The 19,292-nt window shown below is 46.6% G+C and overlaps 1 protein-coding gene across 1 annotated transcript in view; it reads left to right on the forward strand.

The window, feature by feature from the left end:
* Positions 1-206: 206 nt before the first annotated feature.
* LOC119863292 (sodium- and chloride-dependent GABA transporter 1-like) overlaps positions 207-19,292 on the forward strand; it is a 32,125-nt gene continuing 13,039 nt past the window's right edge. The window contains exons 1-8 of the mRNA XM_038421499.2: positions 207-444; positions 7,030-7,161; positions 8,011-8,111; positions 13,431-13,540; positions 13,990-14,122; positions 15,014-15,148; positions 17,642-17,745; positions 18,194-18,318. Coding sequence (XP_038277427.1) covers positions 207-444; positions 7,030-7,161; positions 8,011-8,111; positions 13,431-13,540; positions 13,990-14,122; positions 15,014-15,148; positions 17,642-17,745; positions 18,194-18,318 — 1,078 coding nt within the window. The remainder of the gene's footprint in view (positions 445-7,029; positions 7,162-8,010; positions 8,112-13,430; positions 13,541-13,989; positions 14,123-15,013; positions 15,149-17,641; positions 17,746-18,193; positions 18,319-19,292) is intronic.

The following is a 19,292-nucleotide window of genomic DNA, read 5'->3' on the forward strand; positions in this document are numbered from 1 at the left end:
GTCTGTGAGCATTCAGAAGGATGTGGCTCATAGTCCTATGTCCCTATCCCACTGTTTTGGGCAAAGAGCAACTTCTCCTTCTACTTTCTCCTCAGAGGTACCAGCAGGAGCTTTGTCCAACCCACTGGTCCCATTTAATCTGAGATTAGCTGGGACTAAGAGTATCATTCCTGCCCCTCCAACCCATGTGGTAAATGTGAGCAGCTATGGGGAAGATTGACAACACATCTGTGGAGTTGAATTCGCCCTCTGGGGTGAAGCAGGCAGCCATTGAGGAATTTGACCCAATCGGCCAAGGAGATGGGAACACCAAGAAGATGAAGGAGCTCCCAGACAGAGGTTCTTGGAAGGGCAAATTTGACTTCCTGCTGTCCTGCGTGGGCTACGCCATTGGGCTGGGCAATGTCTGGCGGTTCCCATATCTCTGTGGTAAGAATGGAGGAGGTGAGTGTAGAATGCTAAACACATGTTTTCCTTTATATCAGCCTCCACCCAAGGGTCTAGTTAGCGTTTTGAAATTTGTCTGCACACTGACTGATTCTTTTCCCTGCTGTCCTGCCCTCAGTGTACCCACAATTCACCACATCAGATATACTGAGGAAGCATAAGCCAATTGCCAGCTGAGATCAGGAAGAAATCATAGTAATGCTTTGCATTTCCATACAGCAGTGCCTTTCACCCATGGATGGATCGTACGGGCATGAATGAGTTAAGCCTCACAAGACAGCTGTGAGAGAAGTTAGTATTACTATCTCCACTTTACAGGTGAAGAAACTGAGGTACAGAGAGGTTAAGTGATTTAACAATGGACACTGAGGAATTCTGTGGCACAGATGGAAATAGAGCCTGTCTCTTCATGTATGCAGTGTCTTGCTAAGTGCTATCACTTCTTACTCTTCAATTCCACTAAATCCCTCTTTTCCTCACTGCCACCTTGGCTAAATCCCTTGGCGTCACCTTGGTCATCTCTTAAAGTGTGTTTCAGAGTAGCAGCCGTGTTTGTCTGTATTCGCAAAAAGAAAAGGAGTACTTGTGGCACCTTAGAGACTAACAAATTTATTTGAGCATAAGCTTTCGTGAGCTACAGCTCACTTCATCGGATGCATTTGGTGGAAAATACAGAGGGGAGATTGATATACACACACAGTGAACATGAAACAATGGGTTTATCATACACACTGTAAGGAGAGTGATCACTTAAGATAAGCCATCACCAGCAGCAGGGGGGGAAAGGAGGAAATCCTTTCATGGTGACAAGCAAGGTAGGCTATTTCCAGCAGTTAACAAGAATATCCGAGGAACAGTGGGGGGGGGGGGGAGAAATAACATGGGGAAATAGTTTTACTTTGTGTAATGACTCATCCATTCCCAGTCTCTATTCAAGCCTAAGTTAATTGTATCCAGTTTGCAAATTAATTCCAATTCAGCAGTCTCTCATTGTTTTTGAAGTCTGTTTTTGAAGTTTTTTTGTTGAAGAATAGCCACTCTCAGGTCTGTAATCGAGTGACCAGGGAGATTGAAGTGTTCTCCAACTGGTTTTTGAATGTCTGATTTGTGTCCATTTATTCTTTTACGTAGAGACTGTCCAGTTTGACCAATGTACATGGCAGAGGGGCATTGCTGGCACATGATGGCATATATCACACTGGTAGATGCGCAGGTGAACGAGCCTCTGATAGTGATCACTCTCCTTACAGTGTGTATGATAAATCCATTGTTTCATGTTCTCTGTGTGTGTGTATATCAATCTCCCCTCTGTATTTTCCACCAAATGCATCCGATGAAGTGAGCTGTAGCTCACGAAAGCTTATGCTCAAATAAATTTGTTAGTCTCTAAGGTGCCACAAGTTGTCCTTTTCTTAAAGTGTGTGAAAATGATGGTCTGATGGAAGCAGGGCACTGGACTAGGAATCAAAGGAACTGGACTCAATTTCCTGCTCAGCCACAGACTCCTGTGACTTTGGCAGGTCACATAATCCACTCTGTGCCTCCGTTCTGTCTCTATAAACTGGGGCTATTTGTACTAGCCTGGCTCACAGGGATAAAATCCATCAGTGATTGAGGCACTAAATACTCCAGTGATGGTAGTCATAGAAGTACCTAGATAGCCTCGATTTTCTGTAGTCCTCTCCTCCCTCCCCACCATTTTTTCAAAGCTCTGCTGCGAACATCACCTTCCTCTCTCACTGCTTCATCCATGTCACTCACTTTCTCCACTTGTCTCACTGGCTTCCCATCCCTTACCATGTCCAAGTCAAACTCCTTCTCCTCACCTCCAAAGCTACAAATAATCTCAGCTCCAGCTGTCACTAGGTTCACATTTCTTCCTACTTCCTTCCCCACCCTCTTCACTTCCCCCCACTCCATCATCTTCTCCTAGTCTTGGTTTCCCCCCTCCAGTCATGCTACCCCCTATGCTTGAAAAGCCTTCCCATCCTAGGCCACTAGTCTTCTTTCCCCTGTTCTTTAAATTCCTCCTAAAAACTCACTTCCTCTCTGACCTGCTTGTCCTCCTCATGAGCAATCTCTCCCACCCCTTCCTTACTGTACTGTTGTCCCATGTCTGATATTGCCTGTGTCTGTTTCATCTAGTTTACATTTTGGGAAAAGAGACCTGTCCAACTGATCACAGGTGTCCTGACTCCCTGTCCCCTACACTAATCACTAGATGATACTCTGCCCATGAAATTCCACAACAGCAGATTATCAAATCATAGAAATGTTGGGCTGGAAGGGACCTCAAGAGATCATCCAGTGCAGGGGTTCTCAACCTTTTTCTTTCAGAGGCCACTGCCAACATGTTATCAAAGCTCCGCGGCCCAGCTGTGCCACACCTGTTTTTCTGCATTTAAAAGCCAGGGCTAGCATCAAGGGGTAGCAAGCAGAACAATTGTCCCGGGCCCCACACCACAGGGGAGACCACAAAGCTAAGTTGCTCAGTTGCTTCAGACCTGGGTGGTGGGGCTTGGGGCCCCTGGCTGCAGTTCTGCACAGCGGGGATTTGGCTTTCTGCCCTGGACCCTAGAAAGCCTACCACCAGCCATGCTTGGTGGACTCCCTGAAACCTGGTCCGTGACTGGCTACTAAACGCTACCACAATACAATAATTATTCATATTTCTGCTGATTTATAGTATGCTCTGTTTACTCTTGTGCTTTTCTATGCTTGGACAACCTAGGTGAGAACTCTAGCCATTGGGCTATAGGCTTTTCTGGGGTATATATATTTTTCTTCCCTGAAACCTGTCTGTGCCTCCCGTACCCCAGGTGACCCCGGACGCCTGGTTGAGAACCACTGATCTAGGGCAACCCTTTGCACCAAGGCAGGACCAAGTAAACCTAGACCATCCCTGACAGGTCTTTGTCCAACCTGTTCTTAAAAAAAACCTTCCAAAGACGGGGATTCCACAACATCCCCTGGAAGTCTATCCCAGTACTTAACTACCCGTATAGTTAGAAAGTTCTTTCTAATAGCGTACCTTAGCTATCAGCTTTTACAGCTTCCTCTGAAGTATCAGGCACCGACTACTGTTGGCTACCAGGTGAGGTGGCCCAGTTATCTGTCCCTTCCGATACGACAGTTCCTGTTTTCTTATGTCAATTCATAAGGAATAACAGTTTTATGGTGAAGTACTGAGAGAAGGAGAGGTGGTTTTTATTGCTGGCTCTGCCACACTGTGGGTGCATGATCTCAGACGAGTCACGGCACCGCAGCATGGCTGTTTCTTCATAAATAAATTGGAGATGATAATATAGACCTCAGGGGTGATATGAGGCTAAAATAATTCCTCTCTGCAAAACATGCTGAGCCCCAAGGAGGGAAGTGCCAAGTTTTGTTGTTAGTGTTACAAATCCAGCACTATATGATCTCTAACACAGCAGGGGCAGGGACACAGAGCAATCCAGCAGGATGTTCAGAAAATGCTGGATGAGCCTAGCAAATTTGTCAGTTGCCATAAGAAACGTTGCTCTCAGGAAATGTAAAGTCGTGTGCTGTGCCTGCATGCTTTCAAGGCCCCATGCTGCTGGTCCATGCCGACTGTTCATTGCCGTCTACATCAATCACTCGTCTGGTGCCCTTCCGGTCTGGCTACCAACAAGCAACCTTTTCTGCAGCCTGCAACGATGAGCAGCAGTGGAGGCTGCTGATGTCTGCAAATAAGCAGGCAAAGGGACACACAAAGCTCTGCTCAAAGCCAATTTAAAGCAGAGAGGAAGGATCAGTCAGCATCTGACTCAGAACCGGGTAGGCAACGCCTCCCCAGCCTTGGCTGAGGCACCTCCACTGCTGAACAGACAGTGGGTGGAACTCCAATTATAAATCAGCACGTGCAATGTTGGAAGCAAAGTTGTGTGGGCTGCTTCCATTATGCATGGGCAAATTGAACGGAATGACAATATTGTCGTTTCACTTACTGCTGTCATATCGGATCAATCCCCAGTTGATTTAATCTGGATTCTAATCAGGGATATAGTGAGGGTGAGATTCATCCCAGGTAGACATACCCTTAGCACTGAATGTAGCTCAGTAGGTCCTCAAAATTTGTCTGATGAGAAATTTAGACTGTGCATACCTGATAGTGAATGTTTCGTTACCTGCTAAAGACTAGCATTTGACCTTGATTGAGGCTACAAGTAAAAACATATTGGTGCTTTTATATCCTGGTAATTAATCAGTGGGCAGTGGTGGCCATTTTATTTACTAATTATTAGTAGTATTTGTTTGTATCACATTAGTGCCTAGAGGCTCCAACTAAGATTGGGGCTGCATTATACCAGGTGTGGAACAAACCTGGTCCCTGTTCCAAACAGCTAAATCTAAATAGAGAAGGCAAATAAGGCAAGGGAGTAAGGAAAGATTATTTTCATCCCCCAGAGACTGACTTGCCCCAGATCACACTGGAACGGAACCCACATCACCTGAGTCCCATCCATCTGGTTTTGCGCTCAGAACTGAAAATGAGCACGCTGAATTTTACCAACATTTCTCCAAATCATTTCAGCCCAGGGTGTAATTTTCCTCCCAGAATGTTATAATAGGGTGGCCAATGACGCATCCCCAGAATACAGGACATTGCCTTGTTTGTCTCCACCCCTGCCTGGGTGACCCTGCCCCAGCCTGTGACCTCACACACTGCAGGGGTGAAGCAGCACACTCTGCACAATGGTGTCTTCTGTGAGTAATACCAATTTTATATCAGTACTGGACAGGAAAAAAACCATACAAAAACTGGGTGGTCTGGCTGAAAACTAGACAAATGGCCTGCCTGTGTCATAAGCGCCTGATTATAGAGTCCTTCCTCAGCTGGTGGCCCCACCAGAGTGGCTATGTAATTAGAGACAGGCCAGAGCTGTGGGGCTCAGATCAAGCCTTAGGTCTGAATTTGAATTTCCCCTCAATTCAAGGGGTGTTTGTATCTGCTGGTCTAGGTCAGCCCATCACAGAGAAAGGAATGGAAGCCCTGTAGGGCAGGGACCACTCGTTATTACCTGTATGGCACCTAGCCCGACAGGGCCCCAGTCAGTTTTGTGCATGTCTAGGATCTACTACAATAAGAATAAATACTAATAGCCTCAGAGATTGGATCTGACCTTTCCCAAAGTTCTTTGAAGGCTTGACTCTGATTTCTGGCTTGCGGGCATCCACTGCTAGCTAGAATGCTGTAGGGATGCTGATTGACACGTTTCTATGATGGTGCTGGATAATTTTTTTTTTAAGTCAAGATATTGTTGAATATGAAAGCCGGCGCTTTTTGCCAGCTGGAAGTTCAAGCTTACAGCCATCAAGCTGCTTGCCCACAGCACACTGACCGTGTCCCCCTGCCACCTACTGCCAACTTATGTTCCTGAGTCACTGCCCTAGACCCATGTAAAAGGGCTTGAAGCCAACTTCCCACTATGGTGCTCAGCTGTTTCTCAGCTCCCGTTGGGCCTCAGCTGTTTACCCACTTAGTCAGCAGTCCTAACTGATGTGATGTGTCTCTGCAGGGCCATGCATGGAGCCCAGTACTGTCAGAGATGGACCCAGCCACAATGATCTATGATTTCAGGATGTCCAGGCTTGATTATTGCAAACCCCTATACCTGAGATTGAAGATGCAAATTCTGTGGGAGAAAAAAACCCAGCTAATCCAGAATGCAGCAGCCCTCTGCTAAGTGACCCTGGGAGGCAGGAGTGTATCACTGCAGTGCCCCAGTCATATCACTCCCTCCTCACTAAACAGAGTGCCCATTCAAAGTCATGGTGCAAATCTTCAGAGCTCAGGGGGTTGGGTCTGAGGTAGCTGAGCAACCGCTGCTCTCTACACAATTAGGACCCTCTGTGACAGCATCCATCCTAAGGGCAATGGACCTCTCTACAACCTGTGTTAGACCTGCAAAAGCTGGAGTCTGAGCTTTCTCAACAGCCATCCCATGCCTGCGGAATTGCCTTCCTCGAGAAATCTGACTGACCTCAAATCTCGCTGCCGGCGGGTCCTGCTGTAAGACCCGGCTGGTTTGCCCTAGCTTTCTACAACAATAAAACAATAGCTAACAAATAAACTAATGGCTAATGCCAAAGACTTCTGTCTGCTGTTGGCCTGGTTGGGAGAGAGAGAGAACAAATCGTCCATGAACTACCAGTTCCTGTTTGTTTTCTTGCCTTGGTCTCAGATATCACGTTGATGAGAGGTATAAATATCTAGACTGATAAGTCAGATCAGCACATGAGTGCTGGGGCAGTGGGTGATGGGGATGTGAGAAGGAAGAAGTGATAGAGAAAGATACAGTCCAAATAGTAATTTAACAGCCACCACGGAACACCCTTGTCCACCATCAAACAGAGGGATCAAAGCTGGGGGTGGCATCTTAGCTTGAGAATTGGAGCTAAAATGGAGCATTGGGACTGCAACATGAGCCCAGGGATTTGTGCAGTAACTGTGAGCTGAGCTTTACGTTTCTTGTGGAGAAGAGGTGTCTAGGGCCCCAAAAAGTCTTGTGGTGATGAGACCTTGCAGAACCTGCTGCTAACAGCTGTTTGTTCTTCCAGGGGCCTTCTTGATTCCCTATTTTCTGACACTGGTATTTGCTGGGATTCCTCTCTTCCTGCTGGAGACAGCTCTTGGCCAGTATACCTCCGTTGGCGGATTGGGGGTCTGGAAATTAGCGCCTATGTTCAAAGGTACTGTACTGTAAGTCCATGATGCTGATGCCCTATATCTAGCTTTTGAGCTGAAACCGTTTACTGAAATGGGAAGCAAAACCTCAGGGACTGGGACTTAAGCTTTTGGGGAATGGGTGATGAGTCCCTGGAGACTGTTATATCTGATCTATGGTATTTGTAGGGTCCCCTTCACCATGGTGTCTAGGCACCAATAACACTCCAGCCCTCTGTTTGATAGTTACAAAATGCTCAGGTAGACAACACTGCCTTGATGGAGGCAAACGACTGAATGGAGCCACCTGGCACACCAGGATTGTACTTAAAGCGAGATGCAGTAAGTTGGCGGGGAGGACTGTGCTGCTCTTTACTAGCAGAACCCTGTTTACTGTACACTAAAAGGTTGGCTGTCTACCAGTTGGGCGTAAACCTATTGTTGCGTTCGCAGTAACAGCATATTACTAGAATAATAAGTGTTTTTATTGAGAGACTAATTCAACTACAGGAGAAGGCAGAGACACAGCTGGTTCCCCCTCTTTGATTTTCATAGAGCTCCACACATACAGTTCTGCTAGCAGGATACTGAAAGACACCACCATTCAATCTTTGAAACATGGGAGAGAGGCATGACATCCAAACAACCCTTCATTGGTTGATCAGTGAACTTGAGGCACGGTGCACTGTCACTTACTGATCTCTTTGAGATGATTCACTTTTCCTAGGTGTACAAACCTTCGCCTCTCCTCTGTGCTGTGACTTCTCAGCTTGCCATCCCCACTTCAGCACAAGAGGCTTGTATCCATCTGCTCAATACAACTCCGTAGACTTTGGATGGCTTGTGTTGAACATGCTCTGTTTCTTCTCTCCTAGGAGTGGGCCTGGCTGCTGTGGTTCTCTCTTTCTGGCTGAATGTCTATTACATTGTCATCATTGCCTGGGCACTGTACTATCTCTTCAACTCTTTCACTGCGGTGAGTTTCAGCCATTTCTATAAACCTTAATTGACTCAGTGTAATTTTTGCAGTTCCTGTTTCTCTCCATAACTCCATAAAATGTGGAGTTTAACATATTACTTGCTGTTTGTGCCATGAAATATACAACGTACAGCTTACAGATTGAGCAAAGGCTCGCTTAATGTTGCTGCTGGATCTGTTGCTGACACATCCTATGACATCAACTGTTCTGCATTATTGTGTGCTGATATTTTTCTTTTAGGGGTTATGCTCCCTTTATAAATCTTAGAAATCTGTCCCTCTGCCCCACAGCCTTTCACATTCTCCTTTCTGTCTATCATAGTCAGAGAACGCCAGTCACGGTAATAACAATGTGTTTCAAAAATGGCTTCTTCATGAGATTGTCTCATTACCATAGGCTTGGTTGTGAACTTAATTAGACCCCATTTACACTGCTCCCACTCCATTGATTCCAGTGGAAAAGCACTTAAACACATGCTTACATCTATCCCCTAAGTAGGACAGCATTTAAGCAAATGACTTCTAGCACAGGCTTAAGTCCCATTGACTGCAACGGGATGCTTTCCTGGATCGGGACCTTGTGCCAGTGTATACGAGGTCAGAATGGAGCCTCGAATCTGAAGTACATTTCTTCACAACTGAACCATTCTTATCAATCTAATGGCTGAGCAGAGGTCCTTTAGCAATCCATAGACATAAAGATATCTAATTCCATGGGTCCTGTGGGGTTCTACTTTAAAACACGCCTGCTAAAATGTTGTACATGTACCATAGTTCAGTCCAGCTTCAGTTTTTATTTGATTATGTTTTCATAATATGTTTTATTTGAATATGTTTTCATAAGCATCTGTGAAGCCATTTGTCAAAATGTTCTTATTGTTTAGCACTCCCAAACCGTGTGTGTGTAGTCTCCAGTGCCTTCTGAACACCAGCAGTACTTGTTGTTCTCTCTTAACCCAACACTAGCAAATTGTACAAGTGTCAGTTGTTGTGTTCCAGGTAGATCCCCTACATATTCCTGAACAGGACTTTACAACACAGGATGGCAAACTATGGTCCGCAGGCCAGATCCGGCCCATCATAGCTTTCAATCTGGCCCGTGGGATTGCCAACACCATGGCGCAGCTGGGCTAAGGCAGGCTCCCTGCCTGCCCTGGCCCCGTGACGCTCCCAGAAGCTGCCGGCACCACATCCCTGCAGCCCCTGGGGGAAGGGGTGGGGCAGAGAGCTCTGAGCACTTCCCTCGCCTGCAGGCACCACTTCCCACAGCTCCCATTGGCCGGGAACGGGGAACTGTGGCCAGTGGGAGCTTTGCTGGTAGTACCCACAGGCGAGAACAGTGCATGAAGGAGCTGCCTGCCCCACCCCCAGAAGCCACTGCCAGACATGCTGGTCACTTCCCAGCACGGGGCCAGAGCTGGCAGGGAGCCTGCCTTAGCCCCACTGCGTGCCACTGCCATCCCTGAGCTGACCAAGGTCAGCAGCACCGGGCCGAAGCCTGCACTCTGAACCCATCCTGCACCCCACCCCCCTGCCCTGAGCCCCCTAGCTCCCTGCCACACCCCTTCTGCACTCACCCCCTGCCCTGAGCCCCCTCCTGTACCCCACACCTTCTCCCACACCCCGCACTCCCTCCCGCACCCCAACCCCTGCCCCAGCCCTACATTCATGTCCCTGAATACAATTTCCCCACCTAGATGTGGCCCTCAAGCCAAAAAATTTGCCCACCCCTACTTTACAACCACAAAAGAAGAGTCTGCGCCCCAAGAATGCGTCCCAGCTTTCATCCTGAGCCCACTGCGCCTTGGGACAGGACTTTGGGAGTTCAGTCTGTGCTGCCTGTGCACCCAGGCAGGGCAGACATGACCAATAAAGCCGATGGTTATGTGCCTGAATGCAGAAGATCAGTGATTTGATTCAAGGAGCTCACAGTTCTCAGAGCTATACCGTCAGTTTCTTTAAATTAAGTGGAGATGGGTCTGAATCAAAATCTCAGACTGGAGCATCCCCAAAATTTGGATCAAGGGAGCATTAAATCAGATCCCTGTCTGAATTTTGCAGCTCTAGAGTACAATAAAGTGGGACAAAAATAAATAAATACCACCCAATTCCCCACCCCTACCACATCAGAAACTCCTTAATCATAGTCCTGCCCAGACATATTCCTCCCTGGGTTCGCTCCACTGAAGGGAATAGACTAGGGATGAATATGGTCAGCTGCCTCAGGCTCCCAGGGCTCTGGCTGTGGGGCTATAAAATAGCAGTGTAGATGTTTGGGTGCAGGCTGGAGCTTGGGCCCTGAGACCCTCCTGCCTTGTGGGGTCTCAGAGCCCAGGTTCCAGCCCAAGCCCAAATAGCTACACTGCTATTTTTAGCCGCACAGCCTGAGTGTCATGAACCTGACTCAATTGACCCAGGCTCTGAGACTCAGTGCTGCGGGTTTTTCATTGCAGTGTAGACGTGCCCTGACGCACCAAGTCAGTAAAGCACATGCTAAACCAGCCATTATTTGTAATGGGACCTAAGTGGGTGTTTAAGTGCTGTTCTGAACAGGGAGGGACATGAGCACACACGGAAGTGCTTTGCTGAATTGGGGCCTTAGTCCTGACTTTTCAAGTGCAACACAGATTGGCTTTTTAATCTTATAAATCAGGGCTGGGCAATCTTTTTGGCCTAAGGGCCACATCGGGGTTGCGAAAAGGTATGGAGGGCCGGGTAGGGAAGGCTGTTCCTCTGCAAACAGCCTGGCTCCCTCCCCCTATCTGTCCCCTCTTACTGCCCGCCCCCTGACTGCCCCCCTCAGAACTCTCCACCCATCCAACCCCCCCTGCTCTTTGTCCCCTGACCGCCCCCTCCGAGGACCCCCCACCTCTAATTGCCCTGCCGGGACCCCACCCCCTATACAACCCCTCCTGCTCCCTGTCCCCTGACAGCTCCTGCCCACCATCCCGAACCTCTGCCCCATCCAACTGTTCCCTGACTGCCCCCCAGGACCTCCTGCCCCTTATCCAACACGTCCCTTCCCCTGGCCCTTACTATGCTGCTCAGAGTGGCAGGACAGGCTTATTGGGGAAAGCCTGGGAGGTGGGTGGGCACAAGCCTCACTGTCCGCACAGCAGTGTGGCTGCAGGAGAGAGGGGACAGCGGGGGAAGGGCTGGAGGCGTGCCTCCCTGGCCGGGAGCTCAGGGGCTGGGCAGGATGGTCCCGGAGGCTGGATGCGGTCCGCAGGCCATAGTTTGCCCACTTCTGGTATAAATCTATGTACAAATAATATTTCAAACTCAAGCCATATGTTTATTTTTTGTTCAATAAAACCAAACCATTAGTTGCAGGTGAGGCTAACAAAAAGCTACAGTTACAATAAATATGATATCCCTCAACCAATGAACTTTTGAGATCTAATGATGAAAAGCAACATGAGAGTGCCTGATTTAATTAATAGCTATTAATTAGTGATAAGCAATTTTAAATATTTAATATTTAAGCAATTAATGTCATTTTATTAAGGTTTTGGTATTGCCCTAATCATAGCCTGATATTATTTCAAGGAATGCTTTGTCTAATATTCTGGAAAGTGACTTCCAAATCTGGCTGCTGAGCTCCTGGCCTCTGACATTCAGACCCCTTTCAAGTATCTCAACATGGGTTCCCAAACATCTGGGCACCAAAAATCACTAACTAATCACCATTTCCATCGACTAATGCTACCAAGAAGATAAAGTGTGTGTGTGCGTGCACACGCGTGCACATATTTCATTTTAATATATCTGTATTTATCCAATCTCCAAAAAAGATGCTTCTTTTTAAATTGCAGTGAACCTGCTGTTCCTTATTCGGGAGTCATGTAGAGCAAAATGTGAATAAATCACTTTTCAATTGAGCAAAACCTCCTTCTGAAAGTAAGATAATTTTACAAGAAGTTTTGTGCCAGTATTCAGATGCATCACAAACATTCCGGACCATATCCTGCCCATATGCTGCATTAGGAACTATGAAGCCATTAATGTAAAATTGTTTTAATAGTATTAAGTTTATAAATAAGGTTTAATCTTTCATGTAAACTTTGATCTTTTGTGGTGATCAGGCATAAACATTTTACCTGTTCCTTGCCTTATATTGGCACAGGCACATATGCCCAACAGCTCTCCTTCCATCATATCTTTGAGATGCCTACAGAGCCCTCTCCATCACATCTTCACATTCTCTGCAGTCTATCCAGCACATCCTTGCCTTCCCAAGCACGACCTCACATTCCTCACAGTTCCCCAGGTATGCCCTGGCATTCCCTCTGCACTCCCCATTGGTGCACCCTCATGTTCTCAATCCACAGACATCTGTGCATTCTGGCATTCCCGACAGTCCCACTCGGGTGCTTCTGGCTATTCCTCCCCAGGACATCTTTGTCTTCCTTACACTACATCACAGTGCCTATTCACATTCCTCACAGTTCCTCAGGTGCATCCTAGTGCTCTTCCCAGGTCCCCAGCATGCCCTCATGCTGCACATGGGCTCTCGCGTGGTCCTCCTTTCCCTACAGTAGTCTACCCAGTACATCCTCATATTCCCAATGTCCTTATGATCCCCAACCTCTACAGCATGACCCTTGGGATCTCCACTCATGTTCTCTACAGTTCCCCTATCACATCCCTGAGCTCTCCCATCCCACTATGTCTACATGTTCCCCACAATCCCCCCAGCATGTCCTGATGCTCCCTGCAGTCCCCATATTCTATAGGTCCCTTCCACCACCCAATACATTTTCATATTCCTTACGTCACCCACATTCCCCACACCAATATGGCTTCCCAGTCCCACCCCCAACTTGGTACATCCTTGCACTGCTGCAACTCCCCTTTGCCATGCCCTCATGACTTCAGCTACCTCTCCCTGTGTTTCCATGTCCCCCCCACCCCACCCCACACACCTCAGATATCTTCATGTTCCAACAGTTACCCTGCCAACCCGGCCTCACATTCTAGTTTCTCCACCCACCCAGCCTTCTGTTTACACAGCCCCCCAGAACATTCTTACATTTCTACCGTGCCCCCCAACCCGCCTCATGTTTCCACACCCCCTGCACACCCCCTACCCTCGAGAAAGTCCTCACATTCCCTCATCACAACCCACAGAATACCCTGTTGTTAAAATATGACTTTTTAATTCAAATGGAGATGGGAGCAGCTTAACAAACAAGTATGTTCTCAATCATAACAAGGCAATGAAGCAGGGATAAGTGACTGACACAAGAGAGCATTTCGAGAACAGAACTGAGCCATGCTTCCCTAATTTGATCCCCTCCTTCCTCTTCCCATTAGGATCTGCCATGGCAAAGCTGTGGCAATGCCTGGAACACAGAGAGATGCTTTTCCAACTACTCCCTCAATGATACCACCAACCTGACCAGCGCTGTGACCGAGTTCTGGGAGTACGTCTCCAGTCTAAGTCAGGTTTCACCACTGCAGGGACCATCTCATCAATTCATGGGGGGTTCTTGTTCATCCATTTGAGAGTAGTTTTGAAAGTCTTTGTTAGAGACTTGAAGTTGTTCATCAGACCATGCTGAATGGATGCTCTCTGTCTCCAGAGGGGGCTAAATGTCCGGTTAATGTGCAGTTAAACATTCAGACAGGGCAAGGAGGGTCAAAATACCTCCCATCATCCATCCTTCTTCCATCAGTCCCTCACACTATATCTCATATTCTTTCTGACCTTCTTGCCTTTTGCTCATGTTTGGACTCACACCCACCTTTTGTGCCCTCTGCCCGCATCTGGGCTCACCCTAATCCTTCGTTCCTTCTGTCTGTGTCTGGAATCTCTCATCATTCAGTCTCTGTAGATTATACTTTTTTCTAATTCCATGTCTTTTGTCTGCAGGAGGAACATGCACCAGATTTCTGGTGGCCTGGGGGAGCCAGGTAACATCCGCTGGCCCCTAGCTGGCACTCTCGCTTTAGCATGGGTTCTGGTCTATTTCTCCATCTGGAAAGGAGTAGAGTGGACTGGAAAGGTACTTTGTAATAATCAAGCTATACAGTGTTGCCTTTTATTACTGTACTCATCTCTCATGTTGAAATGTCCTCCAGATTCAATTTTGAGTGCCTGTAATTAGGGTTTACTGTGTTTCAAGGAGGAACTGGAGTGTGTGCCATTAAATTCTTTACCTTTCACAGTGGTAAAAATTGCAGGAGTTGTGGAATTCTAAGCATAGAGAATACTTCTTAACTGTAGAATCTCCAGGCTGAGTATTGAACTTTCAGACTTTTGGAACGATTTAAGCCAAGCTTTAAAAAAATGACTTTCAAAGCCCAACTTGAAACACCTAAAGGGGCCTGTGCCCCTCCCTAAGCACCCACTCTCTGAAACTCAGGTCATTTTAGGGGATTAGAAATTGAGCATCCAGAATCACTGGTCTCTTTTCATCTCATACGTTGGGTTTTAGGATGGCCCTCGAAACAGATACATATTGCTATTTCCTAGTTTATAACATTACAGACCAGCACCATAAAAAAGAAACATCTGAGAAATTGAGTAGTTTGGTAAAATGGTGCTACTGGGTTATATTATGTAGGATGTAACTTGGAGTGATGGGATGACATTAAGAAAAGAGTAATCTAGACTGAATGTCAAAAAAAAATTCTTCACTGTAAACTTTCTTAGGTTGTGAATTAATCTCCCAAGAAAAGTGGGGGAAGCACCTTCAGGCAAACTAACAATACTTGAATCATTTAAATAAAACAGTTATTCACGTAGCTGGAGTTGCATAACTTAGGTTGACTTAACCCCGTAGTGTAGACCTGCCATTAGAGCCCGGTTCACTTCTTACTTACATCAGAGTGCTGTAGCTCTGACTGTGAGTACCTCACTACACAACTAATGTCTCCCTTTCTGTCTCTCTCAGGTTGTGTATTTCTCAGCCACCTACCCTTACTTCATGTTAATTATTCTTTTCTTCCGTGGAGTCACTCTACCAGGAGCCAAGGAGGGAATTCTCTTTTACATCACACCAGACTTCAGCAAACTCTCTAAATCTGAGGTGGGTCCCGCAATGTTTAAAGCTTTTGCACTCATGTATTCAAATTCCTTGGCACTTTGAACATTTTAAGTTTCTCTAATAACCAAAAAAACCCTCCCCATCTTAGAGTCTTAGAATCCCGGTTGCCAGAGTCTTCACAGTCAGAGACAAAACTGGGCCAGATCCACAACTGGTGTAGATCAGCAGTGCTCCATTGAAATCTTGTTGTATTATCAATGGAGCGATGCTGATTTATACCAACTGCAGATGTGACCCTCCAACGTGCGGATGCTCCATTACACTGATTATTCTAGGGATAGCTATTTGGGTTGGATAGTGCAGTCCTAGGAAGAGGAGGCAATGGAACCCTATATTACCCATACCTGCAATGCTAGATGTAGGTACGAATTCAGCATCAGACATAGCTGTTATTTTAGGTGGAAGTGTTTAAATGGCAAGTGATAGCCATATACTGTTTGCCTTACGCAGTGGGAAGCCCAGTGAAGTAGAGATGCTTGAGAAGGCAAGTTTCTCTCTGTTATAGAGTAACAACTCCTTTGAGGTCTGTGAGGTCGCTGGCCGTGCACAAGTGGTGACAACTGAATAGTTCTGTTTGTGTAGAGCTCCCAGTGGTCCCTCTCTGTAGGAACCACTGCACTGTAACAGTATTGTCAACCCATGAGTAAGGCTCCCCTCAGAAAAATTACAAGATTGGTTTAAACATCATGCCATAAATAAATAAATACAAACAACTTCTGTGTTCTTTTTATTAGCCCCCTGGGTTTGGGGCCTTTAAATTACAGAGGGGCCACATTTTCCAGCTTTTCTCTGCAACTATGCAGGCTAGAAACTACAACTTTTAAACAGTGAAAGCTGAGATTCTTTATCCTGTAATCTGCTGATTTCAGGAGCTGGGGCTTTAAGAAAACACACCAGCTATGGTGAGACTTGTGATAAAACGCAAATGTTGACACTCCTGCTCTAAGTACAGATGTTCCAGAGACCCCTTCCCTTCCCCTTGCATTGTGAGATGGAGAAAATGGTTCAGAATAATAAGAGACTGTCTCAGCCCCACCCGCCCAGTCTGTGCCCATTTCTGGAACCAAAACATTGTAAGGATTCTGGGATGTTCATTTAGAGCCAGGTTGCAGCTGGCTCTTGATGTGTTTGCAAGTTGGGGAAGGCACAAGGAGATCTCCCTTTCTTGTGGCTGATGAAAAGTGCTATATAAGAACTAGGTATTATTACTGTGCATCTCCCAAGCACAGAGACTGCTCTCTGCTAGAACCCTCTGGGACATTAGCAACCCCAAAAAGAGCAAGGAGAAGCAAAGGCTGTACCCCCCACCTCCTCCCCTAACCTGTATTGCTGGCTTGCTTTGGAGGGGTGTGCTCGTTTCTTCCTCCCATGTGGAGATGCATTCCCCCGAGTACAAGAGGCATTATGCGTCTGTAACACCTACAGACCCTAGTGGGCAGGATCGAACCTGGGGCCTCTGGAGCTTAGTGCATGAGCCTTTACTGCATCTGCTAAAACCCAACTAGCTCTTAGCTAAGGCTGTCGAGCAAACTCATATTAATCTCTCTCTCTCTCTCTCTCTAAGTGGTCTCAGTGCCAGGAGGTGTGTGGGTTACACTTCCATGAGGTAACACGTCTCCCTGAGCTCCACTTGGGACCCCCACCTCCATACAACACAGGCTAGTGTCTTAAAGCACAATCTGGCCCTTAAACAATTTTCTTCCATTACTGTTCATCTCCACCTGTCTCTGTGCTTCTGAGTTCAGGCTGACTCTGGAAGTGCTAAAATATGGGGAGAAAAGTTGTTCTCCTGGCATTTCTGGAAGCGGGAAGTAATGGAAATTAAGTGTGAAGGCCTGTTCTCGTGAGATTTCCAGTCCTGCCTTGCTGGCCCCAGAAGCTCTGGCTAGTTTGGATAAGCAGCCAACTTTGTAGGTGTTTATGTGAAAGGAACCCAAATTTAAAATCATTTGAGGTTCTCTCCTCAGTAATGACAGACAAGAGCAGAACCAGAGTTGCAAAGTTTAGCCTGGGATTTAGTTGCAGAGTTTAGATCAGAGTTTAGCGCTAAGAGCGAGATAGGGTGGGGGGGGGAGGGACATGCTAATTAGGGCCCATCTCCAGCACTGATTTTTATTCCTGTTAGCTGCTGCAGGAGCTGTGCAAGCAGCCTGGGAGTCTCACTGCAGCAGGCTCTTCTGTCCTAGCTAAACAGCATAGGAGTCAATACTGCACATCCCGAAGGGAGTTGTAGGCTTGTTGATAGGGACATTGACGTTCATCTCTGGAGTTTGTCAGTGTAGTCTCTTACCTAAAGCTTCATCAAAATCAACATTTCGACTGTCCTACCTGCCATACTTCCCCTGCTACATGCTTTAGACACGATAAAATATTGTTCACAGAAGATCTAGAGAGCTAGGTGGACAGATTGGATTATGCAGCATGTGACTGACAGTGCTATGGAATACTGAGTCCCGGCCTGTTCTTCCTTTGCAGGTCTGGATGGATGCAGCCACACAGATCTTTTTCTCCTATGGACTGGGGTTGGGATCTCTGATTGCCCTGGGAAGCTATAATTCCTTCCATAACAATGTATACAAGTCAGTATTCTTCAAATACCTCTACAAGCAGAAAGACACACAGAGACAAACTGTGAACCCCTGTGTGACATTGGTAAGTGTTTAGTCACAGGGGTATTCCCATTGCAGTCACTGAGACTACTCCTGTGGGTAACTACTCACCAGTGTAAGGGGTTCACAATCTGGGCCATAGTACCTGATGCTGTATGGTCTGTAATTCACTAGCATGCAACCCAGGCCTCACCACTGGTCTTTGTATCTGAATGTCTCTGGCCACAGGACATCACCAAGTTACCCACCCCACTTCTGACCTTCCGCTCTCACTGTCATCTGTCCACAGCATGGTAACATGCCTCCTCAGGCCTCATTTTCACACTCACCTCATCCCCTAACTTCAATCCTGTTCTGTTCTGATTAGCTGACTGGACCAGAAATGGAGGTTTTCTCACATCTGTGTTTGCTTTTCCAGAGACTCAATCATTGTCTGCTGTATAAATTCCACCACCAGCATATTTGCAGGATTTGTCATTTTCTCCATTGTTGGCTTCATGGGTCACATTACCAAGAAGTCAATCGCTGAGCTGGCATCTTCAGGTAAGCAGACATTGCATGTGTAGTGTTCAGACTAGAAGTGTGATCCAGTGGGTGGGCCACTGGCATGGGGGTCAGGAAAGATGTGTTTTATTTCCAATTCTGTTACTGATCTATTATGTAACTTTGGACAAGTCACTTCACCTCTCTAGCTCTGTTTCTCCCCCTACCCTAACAACACTGCAAACTCGTATTCTTTGTAATTCCATTGAAGCTCAATGGAGTTACAGTGGTGTAAATGAGAGGAGAATAAGACCAGTTTTGGAGGAGAATTTTTATATATCGTGCACAACTAATTAAACTTACGAGACCAGAGCCCCACTGCCTTCAATGTAGCAATGCCAGTTTTCACGACAGATGATCTGGCCCATGATGTGAGTGAAAATGACCTCCAAAAAGAAAACGGGTTCCAAATTTTCAGAATGTAATAATAGTGAATAACATTTTGTCAGTCAGCATGGTTCTCACTGAGCTTTCCCGACTAGGGTGCAAGTGTGTAATTCAATTTCCTGAGATGGTACAGACTTGTAGGACTGGATGGCTCAGGAGACTGGGAACAAGCCATTTGGCAAATTCTTTGCCAAGCTGAACAGATGTGAGGAATGGCCTGGGTCCCAGAGGAATTTGGGAAGCCTATTTCTGATAGACTCAGTTGCTGTTTCCACTCAGGTTCCCAACACATGAAATTCTGAGGTTTGTCGTTGTTCTACACCTAGATTGTCTATTGTTCAGGACTGATGCACTTAAGAAGGCTCTTTATGGGCGTAGCCCTTTGTTAGAGCTTTCCCACGGAGTAGCTAAGTTCTGATACGATCAGTATTCTCATGAGAGCTGGCTGAAGCTCAACGTTTCCTTTTTGTGGGAAATTCTGACATTTTTGTTCTGAATTCCATTTTCAACCTTATCAAAGAGGTGGGTTTTTTTCCCCCAAACTAAATTTCGTTGCAATTGACATGTTCCCCCAGAAAGTTTCAATT

This window comes from Dermochelys coriacea, chromosome 1 (genome assembly GCF_009764565.3).
Source record: "Dermochelys coriacea isolate rDerCor1 chromosome 1, rDerCor1.pri.v4, whole genome shotgun sequence".
NCBI classification, from domain to species: domain Eukaryota; kingdom Metazoa; phylum Chordata; order Testudines; family Dermochelyidae; genus Dermochelys; species Dermochelys coriacea.